Raw genomic sequence first — 17,240 nt, 5'->3', positions numbered from 1 at the left:
ACACTGTAACATTACGTGACTTCTAGACCCGTTTTGAGATAGTTTAGATCGTTAATACTTAAGATTTCATCTTGTGTTCTTTAAAGGACAAAGGATAACACACAGTTATTAAATATATATATATATATATATACACACACACACACACACTTTATGGCTCCATGGAATAAACATAACTCTCCTTTTATTTGGAAAAATTATTCATAAGCTTTCTAAAAGTAATAGCCTTTTTTTATTTACTCATTTTTGCAAGAGTTGGGTTAGTCATGTAGAAAAAAGAATAAAGAATAAAGGGAGAAAATAAGTGTGGCAAAAATACAACTGATGTTGGGGCAGAGGAATCTCTTTAGATGTACAGAGAAATTTTCTATTGCAGATCAGAAAGTTACTTGATTCTAAAGTTGTGGAAAGCAGAAAATGTGTTATATATATGCATGTGTAATTATTTTGTGTCGTTAAATGGGAAAATAATGTAAATTCACCACAGCAAATTCTTTAATCCTAAAACAAGGTTTAAGTGAACAAAGAACAATACTTTCTTTCATCTTTTTTGGCTTGTTTCCACTATAGTTTTACAGTTTAGTCTGATAGTGGGTCTATTTTTCCCCTCTTGCCCACAGTTCTTTAGCTTGCTGAACTGTCTGTGTTACTTTAAGGAACATGAGCAAAAGCTATTACAAAGCATGCATTTTTTTGTTCCTGTGTGTGCATCCATAAATGAGAAATAAAAAATATCAGAGAACTCTGTATTGTCATTTGATATGCAGACTCCTGTTACTGTATGTTGCTTTCCACGTGAAGGAAGTGCTATGTCAGACCAAATAGGTGGAGAGAGGCAATCACCAATACACTGAAGAAAAGAAACAAGTGGTTTTGTGTATACAACAGAAAGGGTGAACTGAAGGTTTTGGGGTTTTATTTTTGCCAGTTGTGGTGGAGGAGATGCAGGAAAAGGGTTTTGTACTGTCCCTTCTTTTGGGAAGGGCATTTTTGCTTCCAGGTGACTGAGCATTTAAAAGACTCTTCTTCTGATAGTGCTTGAACATGGATTTAAGTTTAGATTCATTATTATTTAAGGAACTTCTTATTACTTGAGCTATTACAAAGCATGCATTTTTTTTGTTCCTGTGTGTGTACTCATAAAGGCGCACACTTCACCTTGAATATATGTTATGTATATGAGTTTCAGTGTGCTTCATAAAATTCACAGGAAAACAAGTTCCATGTCCAAGGAGACTTGTGTCTGAGACTGAACAAAATAGGGAACTTTGGTGAACTGCTAATGACAAAGATTTGCACTAAGAAAGTGTCTGTATATATTCCAGTCTCATTCTTCTATCCATTTTTTTTACTATCTCTGGGTGTGCATTGCCCTGTTAAGCAATTTAACTTTCAATTTTCATTTGTAGATTTGAAGAAGACTCTTGCTGTCTTGTTGGATAATATCTTGCAGCGCATTGGGAAGCTAGAGTCCAAGGTGGAAAATCTCGTAGTTAATGGAACAGGAGCAAACTCTACCAACAATACTACCACTCCTGCTCCCAGCTTAGGAGCAGTCGAAAAACTTAATGTAGCAGGTGGGTATGGCAGTTGTGCAATATATTTATGGGCTTTTTAATCTGTATTTTTCTCTCTTGGCCAGAACATGGTTTTTCAGTGTTAGATATCTGGACTGTCTTAGAAAACAAAATTCAAAGTCTAGCCTGTATCAATGGCAGTCTTAAGTCCAGTGGTCTTTTACAAGCTCAGAGGAAGACTTTATTCTATGGTAACTTGAACACATTGAAGAAAATCAAATTATCTGCCAAAGGGTTGTAGTCTACTTTGTTCACAGTAGGTGTTTCATACTTTAAATGGTTGCACTTTAGAACAATGAAACTGGGCAGACGTTTTCTCTCTAAGCCCGATTGCTTGGGTTGGTATGAATCTGCTCTGGTTTTATACTATATGCACTTTATTGGTAATTAGCTGAAAGAAAAGGTGTATTATGTTTGTTCCTGGTTATGATTTAAAAATGTCCTTCCCTGCTCTGCTTAATAGCTCTTATGATTTGACACACAGAGATGACCTACCTGGTACATTCAGCTTAAACAAATACGTGTTTTAAAACATACTTTGAAGTAATTAATTTTGTCTTCAGTGGATGGACTGTTTGCTACCCTTACAACTTCTCAAAGCACTTGGCTCTTCCTGTGGTGGTAGAATGCCTTGCTAGCCTCTTCACCTGCATGTCTCGGTTCCTTTAGTGTTCCTAGCTGTGAATGTGGTTGGTACACTGAATAAATCTTGTTATTTATACTTCCTGGTCTCTTGCCCTGCATTTTGCTCTGCCACCAAGTCTAATCAGGCTGTCCTGCCCCATAGGAAGTCTGAGTCTGCCTTGCTAATGACCTTTGCAGTCCCAAAAAGGGAGAGCAGAAGAGTTGGGGCAACTTGGTAAATAGGTTAATAGCTGTGCTCCTAGGTCTTGCCTATGTTTGAGTTTCTTGTAAAAATAAATGGTTCTTTTGACAGGGTGTTATCCTTTTAAACTTGTCAAAACAGAGAAGCAGATGCTACCTTTGGTGGGGTAATACCACTGGCAGGAAGTCTGGGAGAGCAGATGTACAAGTGATTACCTGATTACAGTGTAGCAGCAGAGCTGCTGAGTCAGCTGCTCTGTCCTGTCTGTATTTGTCTGTACCAGAACGTTAAAGGCACACTATCTGTTGGTGGTACAGACCTTTGTGTCTCTCTTGACACACAGTAAAAATATATTTATATACATTTACAACAGCCCTTTGCATGTGTGGTTTGCTACTGCTTGCTGTGTGGTACTTTTTCTTTCCCCCCGTGTCTCTCATCTTGGTTAGACTGAAGGCAGATTAGAAGCAAGCCGTTGTGGTGAGCCATGTTGCTACCACAAGGAATACAACACAAGATCTTTGTTAGAAGATCTTCCACCTCAATGGAAGGTGAGCTAGTACAGTCTTGTTATAGTTTCTGGGCTATATATGAAATGAAAAACAGCCCTGTATATTTTCTTTTTGTAGCTGGACAAAAGAGAGACTTAATGCAGTTATTTCAATAGATTGGCAGATAATTGGAAGAAGCATACTCATGTAGTTTGTTGCTTATACATTTATAGGCAAAGGATTGTTGTTCTTATCTGACTAGGAAACATCTCTTATCCATTCTTCAGGTGAATTGAATTTTGTTTGTTGTTCTTGGAGTGTCCTAGATTCATAATTCTCACAAGCAACGTTTAAGGAGCTTGGTAGGAGCTTTCAGTTTGCAGTGTTTACATATCTTTTTTGCTGCCTGAGGCTTGCTCTGTGACAAGGCACACTATTTGTCTTATTAGAGCTTTAGTTTTTTACCTTTGAATTTTGATACTCTAACTTTAAAATATCTGAAGACATTATATTAAACAGCAACAACAGAAAAACCTTTAGGAAACAGTTTCTTAAGGTTTGATTAATGTATTGTTCTGGTGCCTGTTTGGATGATGTTACTGTTAGGGTATCTCCAGACTGGGTAGTGCCAATGGGTAGAACAGAGCTTGAAGCTAACCCTTGTGTTAAAGTGCCTGTTATTCATCCATTTGAAGCAATCAGTAGAAAATCATCTGAGCAGAGGCAGCCAAATGGCAGTAAAAAACTTGTTTCTACTTCTGTCTTCATAGCAGTTTCCTGACAGTGACAAACTCTGGAAGCCATATGATTCCAGTAAAATCATAATATAAATATCTTCTCTGTTAGGAAGGAATTGTTCAGAAAATAAGCTAGGTGAGTAAACATTGTGATTACAATCCCAGCCACAGCATTGGTTTTGTCTGTTATATTTCAACAGCATCCTTTTTTATTGTGCTAGAGCAATTGAGATAATCTGAAAATTGTTGTAGAGAAGGCATTTTGTTACCCAACAGTTTGTCATTGTACTGGAGCTGAAACACCTATGTATACAAATACATGCTACTTCTATTGTTTACTTTATAATAGTTTATTCAGCTGTTACACTATGAAGTGATCACAGAATGCAACCATGTTAAGATTACCGTTTCTCTCTTTATCAGCTGTAATGTTTTAATTCTGACTTTAGATAAATTAATGTTAGCTATTGTTAGTAATTTCACTCTTTCTGTCTGGACAATGGTAGTACTTATGGAACATCCTAACAGCATAATATTTAATATTTTTAGTAATGTTTTTTAAAGACTGCTTTATTTTGGTTTTGCAAATCTTTTTTGTCTCAGAGTCACTGCTTGAAACTCTGAAGTAAATTAAGCGTTTTATAACATCATTCATCAGTGCAACAGTGGAGTGTCATTAGACTTTTCCTAGAAGAGTCCTGCTTCCAGTGAAACTACTTCAGGCATTTATTATTTTTGGATTGAGCTGTCACAGTACACTGAGACCGGATTCTATAGCCTGTATAATCATGTCCCATTATCTATGGAAAGACTTTCTGAAATAAGTACAGCTTCATGCAGGCTTAAGCTGCACTGTACTGTCTATTGACATTGCTTGTGAACCTTAGTAGTAAATAGTGGAGTCACTAATCATCCTGAAATCTGCATGTTGTCCTCACTGACCTTGTATGAAGTTTAGTGTGTGTTATGTACTACCTGTGTAGATAAAAGTGATAAAATAAGACGTACTAGAATGACAGGAAAGTGATTGTACTGTAAATATTTGTCCTCATTGCTGATTATGGCTCCACACAAACTCAAGAGCAAAACATAGTATTTTTCTTATAATTTAAAACTGATTACCACAGCAGGGTGGACTTGTCGGTCTGAACGTGCTGTGGGCTTTTCTCCATTGTGTGCCTTAAGCATTAGTAACACTTTCATGGAAAAAAGATAGTACTCTTTTACCTGCAAACTAGGAAGAACAGATGATGATGATCAGTCAACATTTGTCCTCCCAAAGCTCTCTGCAAGTGGAATTTTTTTTAATTAGGTATGTTTCTGTATTCATAAATCAATCCTAAGAACAGTGTCAATATGCTACAGGTAATGGATCATGATAATGCAAGAATCCTGGTTTAGTTCTATGGTCAAGTTACTGAAATCAGTCCAGGGTACAGTTTTATCTGGCTTTAATAAATACAACTGGTATGTGATCATGACTCAGAGTTATGGATTGCAAAATTATTTTCTGTGAGATTCAGGACACTGGCAATAGGACCAGATAGGGATTTCTTTTAAAGAATTTCCACTCCTGTCCACCTTTTCTGTATAGACAACTGGAATAATAGTATAAAAAGGGAGTATTTATAGTCTTAGGATGTATGGATGTGTTCTTCAGTTCATGTATACATTGTTTTTAGCGTAGCTCAGATACGAGGTTGAATGTGACTGTGTAATTAATCCAGGTAACAATGAAGAGAATGTATGTTGAGGAGTGGTTGTCAGTTACAAAGTGGTTGAAAAATCAATTTGATTAAAATGCTGATGTTAATCAATGAACTGAGGTCAGAGGGTATTTAATTTTTGCCCAGTATACCTCTTGATGGCAAAATTATGTTGGTCTGGGAAAGTTCTTACTTGTAATTAATAAACTTGCAAGGTTTCTTCTTCTAATGCTCTGCATTTGAGCTAAAGCCATCTTTGGCTACCACAGTTCCTTGATATTGGGACACGGACTCTATCATTCTTCTTTCTAATAAAGAAAAAAAATCTACGTGCTTTTTGATATTTTTAATATTCTTTTGGGGACGTAGATATCCAGACTTTGAGAGTGGTCACTGCAGCTACCAGGGCAAACAAATTTGAGTAGTTCATGTTCCCCTGAGGAACAGATCTGCTCTGTGCTACTGGGCAGCAGTTGCTTGTAACTCGATGACAGTGTTAATAGAGGTATACACAGGCTTTGCAGCCTTACAGGTGTAAAAGCAGATGAAGAAATTCTTCTGAACTGTATGGATGAGAAAAGACTTAATAATAATGGGTTTTATAGCTCATTTTAAAACAACTGTAACTACTGTTTGTTGTCAGGATGTCATTTAAAGGACCACCAAATGTCTTCTAAAACTTTTATGAGCAACTTCTGTGGGTTTTTCTGATGAATAAATGATAGCACCAGTAGCAGAAAGATTAAGTAGGACAGTTTCCTGAGGAAAAGAAAAAGCATTGTTCCACCTCTGGCTGTCAAGCATGATGTAGAACTGAGGCGGCAGTGGTGAAATCTGCGCTGGAGAATATCACTTTGTGGTGGTGTGTAGAGTTTTTGGCAGATAAAAGGATCTGCAGAAAATCCATCTGGATTATACTCATTCATAATAAGATGATGATAACAGTTGGCAGGAGGAAATGTTGAGGATTTAGCAAGGACTGTAACTCAGCTGTCTCTGAAGTAGGTGAATTCAAACTTCCATTTGTTTTTGAGTCCCCATTGAGAGACCAGAAATCTCCCTCTTCCTTTTCAGACTCTCAGACAACTAGCATTGTTGATTTGTATGTAGGCTGTAATCTGTGTGTATTCTTATCCTTAATGAGTTTAGGTTTAGTGTTTGTAACGTGGTGCTACACCTGGTTTCTTCCTCTGAAGTTAGTTTTGCAGAATCATTCATTAAGAGCATGAGCTCTTAGAATCACAAATATCTTCAATTCTAATCCCAAAGGATCTGAGGATGGGACTTCTGCTAGAGGGTGGGACTGCATGGATTAAGTTAAAAAGCAAAGCTGTGGGGCACCTTGGGTATCTTGAGTGGGAGGTTAGGTATTACTTTTTTTTTTTTTTCCTCTTTAGATCCATGTGTGAAATCATAAGCATGCTTTCCTTTTCTTCTTCTCTCTTCAAGAACATCAAATAATGTGGTTTTTTTGATACTGACAATTTTCAACTGCTTCTTTAGAACCTCCATTTTGTTTATGAAGGAGTAAATTGTTAATAAAGATGCTTATAATGCTTGAACTGATTTGTTTCAGAAGCAACAGAGGCGTCTTTCCTAACCTCTCTCTCTCTCTGTCTCTCTCTCTCTGTCTCTCTCTCTCTCCTCTATCTTTATTTATCCAAGTTGCATCTGAAAAGCTTTTAAGATACTTGGTAGCCATCCTTTCTGCACTGGTGGGAAGTAATATATTCCCATACACACAAGAAAGTACTGATCTAAACCTTGAGTGCCTAGACGATAAGAGTTTTCATCAGCCTTTAGAACAGGAAGCTTTGAGCCACTGCCACAAATAACACCCTAGGTAAATCTTAAACTGCTGTTTTGGGGATGACTAAATGGAAATGGGGAAATAGGAAACCATGGCATTTCAAACAGATCTTTTCTACATAACTGCTTCTGTTGTAGCTGAATCCTTGGTTCCATGTGACAAGCACAAGATCAGTTGGTTTAGGCAACTTGGCTTTGAGCAGTTGGGCTTTTCTAAGATAACTATGAAAGGAGCCCTTGATTTTTGTGGGACGGTATTGCACTAAGCATATTTCATTGGGTAGGGCAGTCTACTTGCGCAGACACGATCAAAGAATCAGCCCTCTGTTTTCTTCATGTGGTTTTCTGGTAAGCAGGGGCTATGGGATTTGTGTGTTTTGGGATGGGTTTGGTTTGGGCTTTGCTAGTGGGGTTTTGGGGAGCTTTTTTGTTTGTTTGGGGTTTTTTCATAAATTGTGAACTCTTGATGTGTTCTTCTGGCAGCTATGGGAAAAACTTGATTTAAGCAAATGAAAGTATTTCAATTCCTCAGGCTTTAAAACACAACTAAATAATAGTGGTATTAATTCTGAATGTGCATGTTTTAAAACAGGGGGTTTTTTAAATAAAATTGTTAGTTTAAGGCAAGGGCTGAGGTGCTCTGAGGCCATTGTCATCACTCTGCTTGTTCAGTGAAAAGCTAAATTTTTTATAAGTGTAATCATCTAACAACTCAGATAGTATAATTGCATCAAAAACCCTGCCAGACTGGTTGTTTACAAAATGTTCTTTTGCCTTGAAAAGTGTCACTTTGGAAGATGTTAATTATGCATCTTTGATCCCATAAAAATGAGCAAGTGAAGGTTCATGTCAAATCCTCCCCCATACCCCCCCTCTACATTGCTGGTACTTGGAGAAATCCTTCTGAGACAAAGCACAGTTAAGTATCAGGTTGCTTTCTGTAGCACTGCTCAGTGACAGAGAATATTTTTGGTGTATCTGTTTAAATTTTCTGTAGCTTTTCTGCCTTATGCATTAACTTGTTCTGCTGTATTGGCTGTTGAGTTCTCCTTTAACAACTTCAGTGTTAACATATTTAAAGTCACTCATTAGGATGCAGATTTCAGTATTTACTTGTCATCCAAGACATGATGGCTCGGATGCCTGTCAGGTACCTGGCATCCTTGGTGAATATGCAGCAAGGCAGGCTGACAAGTCAGCTTTGGCAATGCTGCCAGCAGGCACTTTTCTTAACATTACTGTGGTGAGAAGGACCTTCGTCATGGTATTTCCATGTCCTTCTTAAAGACCTGGGGCTGACACATTGAAGCCTTTTAGGTGGGGAAGAAGACTCGGGTAACCCATGTTCAGTTGTTTTGTTTCCATGGCTCTTTTTCTGATGAACTTTTTTACACATACAACAGACTCTTTAGTTTTGACAGTTTGCAACCATAGTTCACCCCATAGTTCTGTACTTGCAGAGACAAACTGGATTAAAAAAAGCTAAGATATTGCATATTATTTTGAATTTCCAAAGCTGTCCTCCTGTCTTAAGAGGACTACAGGAGGCTTTTCTTCAGTTAACGTAGTACATACAACATTCTGTATGGCCATCTCTTAAAAAGCAAACTAGTTGTCCCCACAGCATGTCAGTGTATGCCAGATGTAATAGGATGTGGTTCTAATAGCCAAGATTACAGCTTTCTCAGGGTAATGCTTTGCTTTGACTTGTATTTATTGTGCTTTATCCGTTATATTCTTTTCCCACACTGCATGTAATACCAAGCAGTTTTTCCCATTTTGCTGTCCATTTGCCTCCCACAAAGGCAGTAGTGTGGAGCTGGGGAGAATTGTGTGTTTCCAAGCCTTGCTGTTGCAGCACGGTGTAATGACTGTGCAGAAGAGGACACGTGAATATTTTCCACTGCAGTGCTAAGCTGTATTAGTGATGCTGAAGGGGGCTGTTAGTGGTCCCCTGGGCTGCATTTTGATTAACCATTTGACTACTATTTGAATTCTCCTAATACTGCATTGATTTCAGTAGTGTTAATGGAAACACAGCAGCACAGCTGGTGTGAGGATGGACTAGCACTAGAAAAGTTAATTTTCTTTAAATCAAACCAATGCTTTGCTACTGAAGTTTCTCAAATGTTAGTAGAGAGCATTTTGTGCTTTGCATTTTAAATCTTGAAACCTTTAGCTCATTTTAGTGACTATGTTGATAGTGCTTTCAGCTCACAGTGCAGATTCTCTCTTTAAAGAAATCTTACCAGCTGGAGATGAAAAATGTGAATTAAATTGTGAATGTGTTAATTAGTGGGAGAAGGGAAAGGAGACCTTACACAAACTAAACAAGCCTTAACTACAGTGTTGTGTCTAACTATAGATAGCAGATTTCAGAACTGAAATAGAAACAAGAGAATAGCTCCATGAATTAAAGTAAGAACAGTACTTTTATTTAATTATCACAACCAGAAAGAGACCAAATAGACATAAATTTGGTGAATAGCCTTGATCCAATAAGATTGCTCTGTCCTTTTAATACCAAAGAGGTTCCTGATTTTATGAAATCTGTTGATGGGAGACACTGAGTTGAGCTATTATCTGTGCTATGTGTTGTCAAACGATATTCTAACATGCTTTTTTGCACTAGTCTAAAAATCTGCGTTTTAGCCTCAGGATTCCAAAGTATATAAACTTTTGTGTCGTCTTAAATTCTTAAGATGTTCTCTGAAGAATGAAGAGTTGGTCCTTGGCAGGCTGGATAGGCTGCTGGTGTCACAGTTTGCAATTTCAACAGTATTGTGGCTTTTTACTTTGCTTTTTTTTTTTTTTTTAATTTGTTATTTTAAAACTTTTATGACAGAATATCTATCAGTAAACAATCACTACTGAGTAATTATAGCACTTACTCAGCTTACTGTTTTACTGGATTATTTCTAGACTTCCTAACTGTCTGATGGAGAAAAATTGAAGCGGAATTTTTTAGCCTCTTACAAAGCACATTATTTGAAGGATGGTGCAGTATAGGAAGGGGAGAAAATACATATGTAGCACTCACTAATCCTTATTTTTACCATTTTGTTAAAAGAGTAACTAGGAAGCAAACAAAAAATCAATTCCCTATTACAGGTTGTGCTTTTAACCACATAATTTTCTCTTGGGTGTTGTAGACCTTCACTGAAACAAACTAAACATGTGGACATGGAGTTTAATTGCAAGAGATGATGAAGGCCTGTACCTGTGAAGGCCAATGGCATCCTGGGGTGCATTAGAAGGGGTGTGGTTAGTAGGTCCAGGGAGGTTCTCCTCCCCCTCTACTCTGCCCTGGTGAGGCCACATCTGGAATATTGTGTCCAGTTCTGGGCCCCACAGTTCAAGAAGGACAGGGAACTGCTGGAGAGAGTCCAGCGCAGAGCCACCAAGATGATGAAGGGAGTGGAGCATCTCCCTTGTGAGGAAAGGCTGAGGGAGCTGGGGCTCTCTAGCTCAGAGAAGAGGAGACTGAGGGGAGACCTAATTAATGTTTATAAATAAGTTAAGGGTGAATGTCAGGAGGATGGAGCCAGGCTCTTCTCAGTGATGCCCAATGATAGGACAAGGGGCAATGGGTGTGAGCTGGAACACAGGAGGTTCCGCTTAAACTTGAGAAAAAACTACTTTCTAGTGAGGGTGCCAGAGCCCTGGGACAGGCTGCCCAGGGAGGGTGTGGAGTCTCCTTCTCTGGAGACGTTCAAGACCCGCCTGGACGCCTTCCTGTGTGATCTCATTTAGGTTCCTGCTCCGGCAAGGGGATTGGACTAGATGATCTTTTGAGGTCCCTTCCAATCCCTGACATTCTGTGATTCTGTGAACTGGTGTTTAAAGAGGGCGGTGTCAAAGGCATGAGACTTTGGCCACTATAGTTTCTCATCTAGAGCAACAGGGGAGAAGTATCTTCCCAGTGCAAGGTTAGGTGCCTTAGCTTTACTGTGCCAAGTCATTCATGCCAGTGTGCCAGACTTTGCGATGAAATAACTGATGATTGTTCACAAGTTCAGTTTCACCTGCTGTGAGCTGACGATCGCTGATGCAGAGTTGTAGATCTTTAAGCAGCCACAGACATTTGCAAAGTGAACATATGGCTCCTTGCTAAACATGGGGATGGAATTTGAGGTAGTTATATATTGACTATCCCAGGACCTCACAAACAGAGCACTGTATTTAAAGAGGTTTTTTAAAATCTGGTGTTGCTCGGTCAATAATTTCCATTTTTTCCAGGTTAATCTGTAACAATTGTGTCTCTTAGGTTTATATTCATACTTTCAATTTGTCAATGTATTGACCTTTAATGTAACATCATACAAGATAAATATTTAATCATTATGTCTTTGTGTAACAGCAGTTAAGAGGAAATAAACCACGCATGACCTGAAAACACTTGGGTGTCTGTAGAATAGAAATCAGTGTAATGGCTCACACAAAGCTTAAGAGAAAAAAGTATGTGTATTATCTCCTGTTGCTTTGTACTGACACGACAGTTTATGTACTTCTAACTTCTTTGGCTCTCAGTTCTAAGTTTGGGGTGGGAAAGTAGATCTCAGAACTTGCATTTTAAATTACATAAATCCTAATTAAGGATAAAAAGCTTTGTACTTTCTCAACTACTATTTCCCAACAAAATTTACTTTAATGTCTGGCTTAATAACATATTTTTTCCCTTTCAGGAAGGAACTATCCAACATGATAATAGGGTTTTTTCATCATCCCTAAATGATGATCTAAACTTTTTATTTGTATTTTAATACTTGCTTTTCATACTTTGGAAGATCCAGATGTGTAGGTCGGCATCCCCAGGGTTCCACTTGCTTCATCTCCCCTGTCTTTGTGATCCATTCCAAAGTGTAAATTGCTGGTATTTGGTTGGGGTTGGTCCCAGCTGTCTATGGGACACACTCTCAAACATTGATTTCAGCGTGATTCAAGTAGAGAGTCTGATTCCTGAACTGTATGTAGTAAAGCAAAATGTCCCATTGTTATTTAGCTATACTTCTGAAATTAGAACATAATTTTAAATTGTTGATAGCTGTATGCATGCTCTGTGTGTTCTTACTTGGAGCAGAAATCAGAGCCATAGATGTCAGTTGTCTAGTTTGCAAAAATCCTGTAAGGATGAGAAGATAAGGGAGAATATTTTGAAAGTGCTTATTGATTTGAAATTACAAAGTCACGTTAAAAACTGTTTTGCTTCAGGGTTATTGTCATTGACAGTACAGCTCAGTTTGTCGAATTGCTGCAGACTGTCAAATGAGTGTCATCTTCCTGGCACGATTCTTCTCTCTCCATCCACTCCACTTTGCAATGCTTCACTCATATTTCACGTTTTTATCTTTAAAAGAAACTAATTGAAAAAAAGAAAAAGAAAATATTCAGATAAATCAGGAGGTGTTTTTGGTATATAATACAATGTTGTAACTTTTCTCCACTAGTCTTGACCCTAGTCTTTTCTAGTGCTGCAGCTTTTTTTTTCCCCCTCCCTGACATCTCTTAATTAGCATATTCTGGGTGAAGTCCTGCACTGTATCTGCCATAGCATGAAGTGTTCCTAGGTTGATGGATGGCTGGCTTTAATGATCTTCACTCTTGCCTGTGGGGAAAGCCAGAAATGGTGCAGGTGTAATTTAGATAACTCTGGGATGAACTACCTAAATTGAAAACCTTATCCTCCACTGCCTTTGGCAAGAATCTCTCCACCAGGTTAATCATTTTTCTTGCCTTAAAGGCTTGCATTAGAGGGTTCTTCAAAGATCTTAGAAGGAAGTCCCATCCTGGAGTTGATGTGGTAATGTCCTTTAAAACTGCTCCTTTTGCCTTGGCTCATGGGATGGAAGAGTTATATTACATTCTTTAATGTGTTGCAAAAATCTAGAATGATAAAATATTAAATTAGGCAAAAAAGAAAAATATTGGGAGACTGTAGGAATTTTTTCTTATGAGATGCAATGTAGTGCTCCTCAGTTGTAGATTTAGATTGTAGTGTAACATTTATTAATTGGGTCATATATCTGATGCCAGCTTGTGGATCATGGGTGATAACAGAACTTGAAAATATAGATTTTATGTTTAAGAACAATATACATCTTAAAATGTTTGACTATTGGAAACAAACTGTTGCAATTTAATAGTTTTAAGCACACTTTAATTAGGAAGATATTTTTCTTTTTATTATTTTTAGTATGGATTAGCTTAATTTTGAAGTCTTCATGACCACTTCTTGTAATTCAGCACTTTTCCTGCAAGAGTTGAAATCTATGCAACCATTTTCTTTCTATAGTCAAAAAGAGCACACTGAGTTTTAATGTTACAACAAATATTACACAGTAGGACTCTTCAGTCAGTCTGGACTGTGAATTCATGACAATAAAAGGAAGGATTCATTAGGCTATCTGTCAGAACTGTAAAATGAGATTCAGTTATCTATGTTTCTCTTTAGATCTCATAAATGGAGCCCAAGAGCAGTGTGAATTGCCTCCTATGGATGGTTTTCCTCACTGTGAAGGGAAAATAAAGGTAACCGAACTGTTTTTAATCTTACTATGTGTGTTTTGTTAAGAACTGAACATATGTTTCACCAAGTCACTACTCAGACAGTGATGTATGACAAGAACAACTGGGTCAAAAAATAAAAGAGCATATTTAGGAGTGTGTGTCACTACAGCACTGCTCACCTCAAGCCTTTAATAGTAGTGCAGTAGTGCTGCAGAGAAATAAAATGGCATCCTGTTAAGACCGGTATAAAATGCCATATTGTATTAAAATACTATATTGTTTAATTAAGTGCCTTATTCTTTGAATGATGTCTTTTTATTCAGAAACTTTCTTGTCCTTTTTGAAAATTCCTGTTTTCTTCCCCATTATGAGTCATTTGGCATTCCTCTACCCCAGGACTGGGATTCTGTCTGTACCTCACTCCAGTCCTTTCTATGTTTCAGCAAGACTTGTGTTTACAGTTCTTTTCCCTCTTTGCCAACAGCTCTGTCTGATTCCTCCCTTCCCCTTTTCTGTTAAAAGCATTCTGCCTCTTCTGCAGCGAGACACAGTGTTAAGTGTGCAACCAGAGCTTTGGGGTTCACAGGTGATTCTACATAAATAAGATATTTTACTAAGAAAGCAATTGGAAAGACCAAATATTGAAAGTCATCAGACTTTCTGTGGAAAGGAAACAAAAAAAACAAAACCCCAAATTTGCAGAAATTGTGATTTTTGGGGGTTTTTTTCCCCCAAGATACTTTTCAAATGTAAGGATACTGTTTTAGTAGTGAGAGACAAAAAAATAATTACTAGAAACTTAAATATCATTATCAAGTATTACAATTTATTTCTGAAAGTGAAAACAAATAACTACCGAAGTGTATGTGAAATTAGATTGCCTTTTCTCTCTAAATAAAATTCTTAGACCATAGTATTTAAAAAAATTAATCTGTAAGTTTTAAATCTCTGGTCTGTGTTTTGATGCATTTTGACAAACTGGCTGCATAGTGACTATGTAATACATTATTTGAATATTAAAATATGAATTTAAATTAATTACTTGCTTCTACAGAAATGACAGGTTCTTGGCAGAAGCAAGCAGATTTCCATCTTGGTAACTGAAATGATCTGTTAAATTCCAGAGCAAGTGTAACATGGGGGGGTGGGAGGGCAATGCAGTCAGCTCCAGCCACACCCATATGTCTGGAGCCTGATTATATTCTTGGTTTGATACTTGTCCCTGCTTGTTTGTATAAACTGTGCTCACTTCTGGTATATAGTTACTTTCCCAATGTAGCTGAACACCGAGATGCGAAATGCTGCAAAATATAAATAAAATTCCTTTTTTGTTATTTGTGACTTTTATCTGGTTGGATATAGTCGTTTGCAGATCTCTCCTGTTATTGCTGAGTTCAGTGTGAAGTGGTATAAAGTTATTACATTGTGCTTAAATCTAACAGGCTGTGTTTTTATTTTGTTACAGTGGATGAAAGATATGTGGCGATCAGATCCCTGTTACGCAAGTTATGGTGTAGATGGGTCCACGTGCTCCTTTTTTATTTACCTCAGTGAGGTCAGTAATCTTTTAATCTGCAGAAGGGGAACATAGAATCATAGAATCACAGAATGGTTTGGTTTGGAAGGGACCTTAAAGATCATCTAGTTTCCCTGCCATCAGCAGGGACACCTTCCACTAGACCAGGTTGCTCAAAGCCTCATCCAGCCTGGCCTTGAACACTTCCAGGGAGGAGCAGCCACAGCTTCTCTGGGCAACCTGGGCCAGTGTCTGACCACCCTCACAGTGAAGAACTTCTTCCTAATATCTAATCTAAACCTCCCCTCTTTCAGCTTAAACCCATTTCCCCTTGTTTTGTCGTTAACTGCCCTCGTAGTGCCTCCGTATTTTTGGTAACTGTTTGCAAAGTTTTCTCGAAAGTAATCGTAACTTTCTTCAGAAAAAAATTCTATAAATAGGAAAAAGCTATTAGAGCAGAGTTATTATGAAATGTGTTGCTATTATTCATATGTCCTCCAGGTGTTTCTAGCTTGGAGAATGCTAATGTTTATATCTGAAGTGAAAGGCAGCAACTCTCCAGAGAGTCCACACTAGGTGTCCTGTTAAACCAAAGTGTGAAGCTCAGTCGTAGATCCTTGCCTCTGAATACTTTTCCTGTTGGTTTCTCTGTAGCTTCTGAGCTAGGAATAGGGAAGTATTTTAGGGGAGGCATTTAGAATGTAAAATTTGGGAAGTGAAACTAGATGGTTCATCCTTCTAAGCAGCATGGCTGCTTCCTGCTTGGAGGCTGTTCATGAATTGCAGGGTCTGTTAACAGAAAACAAACTTGAAAGTCATGTTTTTGAGTGAAGTTGCACGTGTAACAGCGAAAGCTTTTGGTCCCTATGAGAACCAAAGGCCCAGTTTTGTGCACAGCTGAGTAAGGTGCTTTCCCTGGTGCTTTTTGTACAGATTGTTTCCTGAATAACACTTGTTTTCCAATAATTAATTTTGTCAGTCAATTATTATGAGCTCTATCACTGACTTGTAGTGTGTGTGCCAGAAGGTCAGGTGTATTTGATCACTTGACCTCTTCTTTCTTATTAGTAAAATTTTGATAACTTACAGCAACTGGTTTTGGAAGTAATATCAATGTCTAGTGGTTTACTGCTTGTAAAGAACTGCCAGAGCCAAGGTGGCTGCAGAATTGTAAACTTAATATTAATTTTTGTAGGTTTTGCAGATTGAGGAGGGTGGCTGGATTTTTAAATTATGTATCTGAGGTTAAAACAGTAAGTCTATTATATAAGTAACTTGATTATAATGAAAGCAGTTTATGTTAATTTACTCAGTTGGCTAATATTTAACTTTCGGTGGCATTTCTTGAAGCAGCAGTATTAGTTAAATGCATATCCAAAACATGTATCTGGGTTAAATCACAAATTTGACTCATTCTATTGCTATTACCAAGTGCTAGTTTATTTATGGGCTATAAAGCTGTGGAAGAAAAAGATATAGGATGACTATATTATTTATCCTGTTATTTATCGTAGAAGCTAGAGATATGGTTTCATAATCATCTGACATTGATCTCAGTTTCTTCTAAAAGGTTATGCTTTAGCATCAGCAGAGTTACATTTGCACAGTAGTATTGTCAGCCAGCTGGTGCTTCACATTTTTAATGCAGATGTATCTTAAAAATGAAGATACATATCAACTGAATGTGCGAATCTAATATTCTTAAACATCGTTTATTATTTTGTATTTCTGTTAAACCACAGTATTTTCTGTGACAATCTTCTCTGCTCATCAGTTTTGCAAACCCAGTTGCTGCTGTTAGTTTTTTCATAGTTGATCTTTCAGCTCATTCTCATGGCAAAACGCAAACAGATTTACAGAGGCTGAGTGCTTGTTTTTTCAAAGATTTGAAATTTTTCTTTAAGCAGCAATATTGAATTTGGGCAACTTCTCATTTCATAATGGAACAACACTACATTAGTCTGTGTGTATATTTGGGAACTTCAGACAAAGGTCTTGTACTTTTTTTTTTTCTTTTTTTTCAGTGTTCTCCCATGACAGAATGTAAAACTAATATTGGGTGAGCATGTTA

General features: G+C 37.6%; 1 protein-coding gene across 1 annotated transcript in view; it reads left to right on the top strand.

The window, feature by feature from the left end:
* LOC104528659 (alpha-1,6-mannosylglycoprotein 6-beta-N-acetylglucosaminyltransferase A) overlaps positions 1-15,208 on the top strand; it is a gene marked incomplete at its 3' end in the record, with an annotated part of 18,205 nt that extends 2,997 nt beyond the window's left edge. The window contains exons 2-4 of the mRNA XM_010172724.1: positions 1,410-1,577; positions 13,598-13,674; positions 15,119-15,208. Coding sequence (XP_010171026.1) covers positions 1,410-1,577; positions 13,598-13,674; positions 15,119-15,208 — 335 coding nt within the window. The remainder of the gene's footprint in view (positions 1-1,409; positions 1,578-13,597; positions 13,675-15,118) is intronic.
* Positions 15,209-17,240: the final 2,032 nt, after the last annotated feature.

Source organism: Antrostomus carolinensis, unplaced genomic scaffold (assembly GCF_000700745.2).
Source record: "Antrostomus carolinensis isolate BGI_N321 unplaced genomic scaffold, ASM70074v2 scaffold22127, whole genome shotgun sequence".
In the NCBI taxonomy this organism is placed as follows: Eukaryota; Metazoa; Chordata; class Aves; order Caprimulgiformes; family Caprimulgidae; genus Antrostomus; species Antrostomus carolinensis.
The sequence above is the reverse complement of the archived record's forward strand: the minus strand, read 5'-3'. Positions and strand labels throughout refer to the sequence as shown.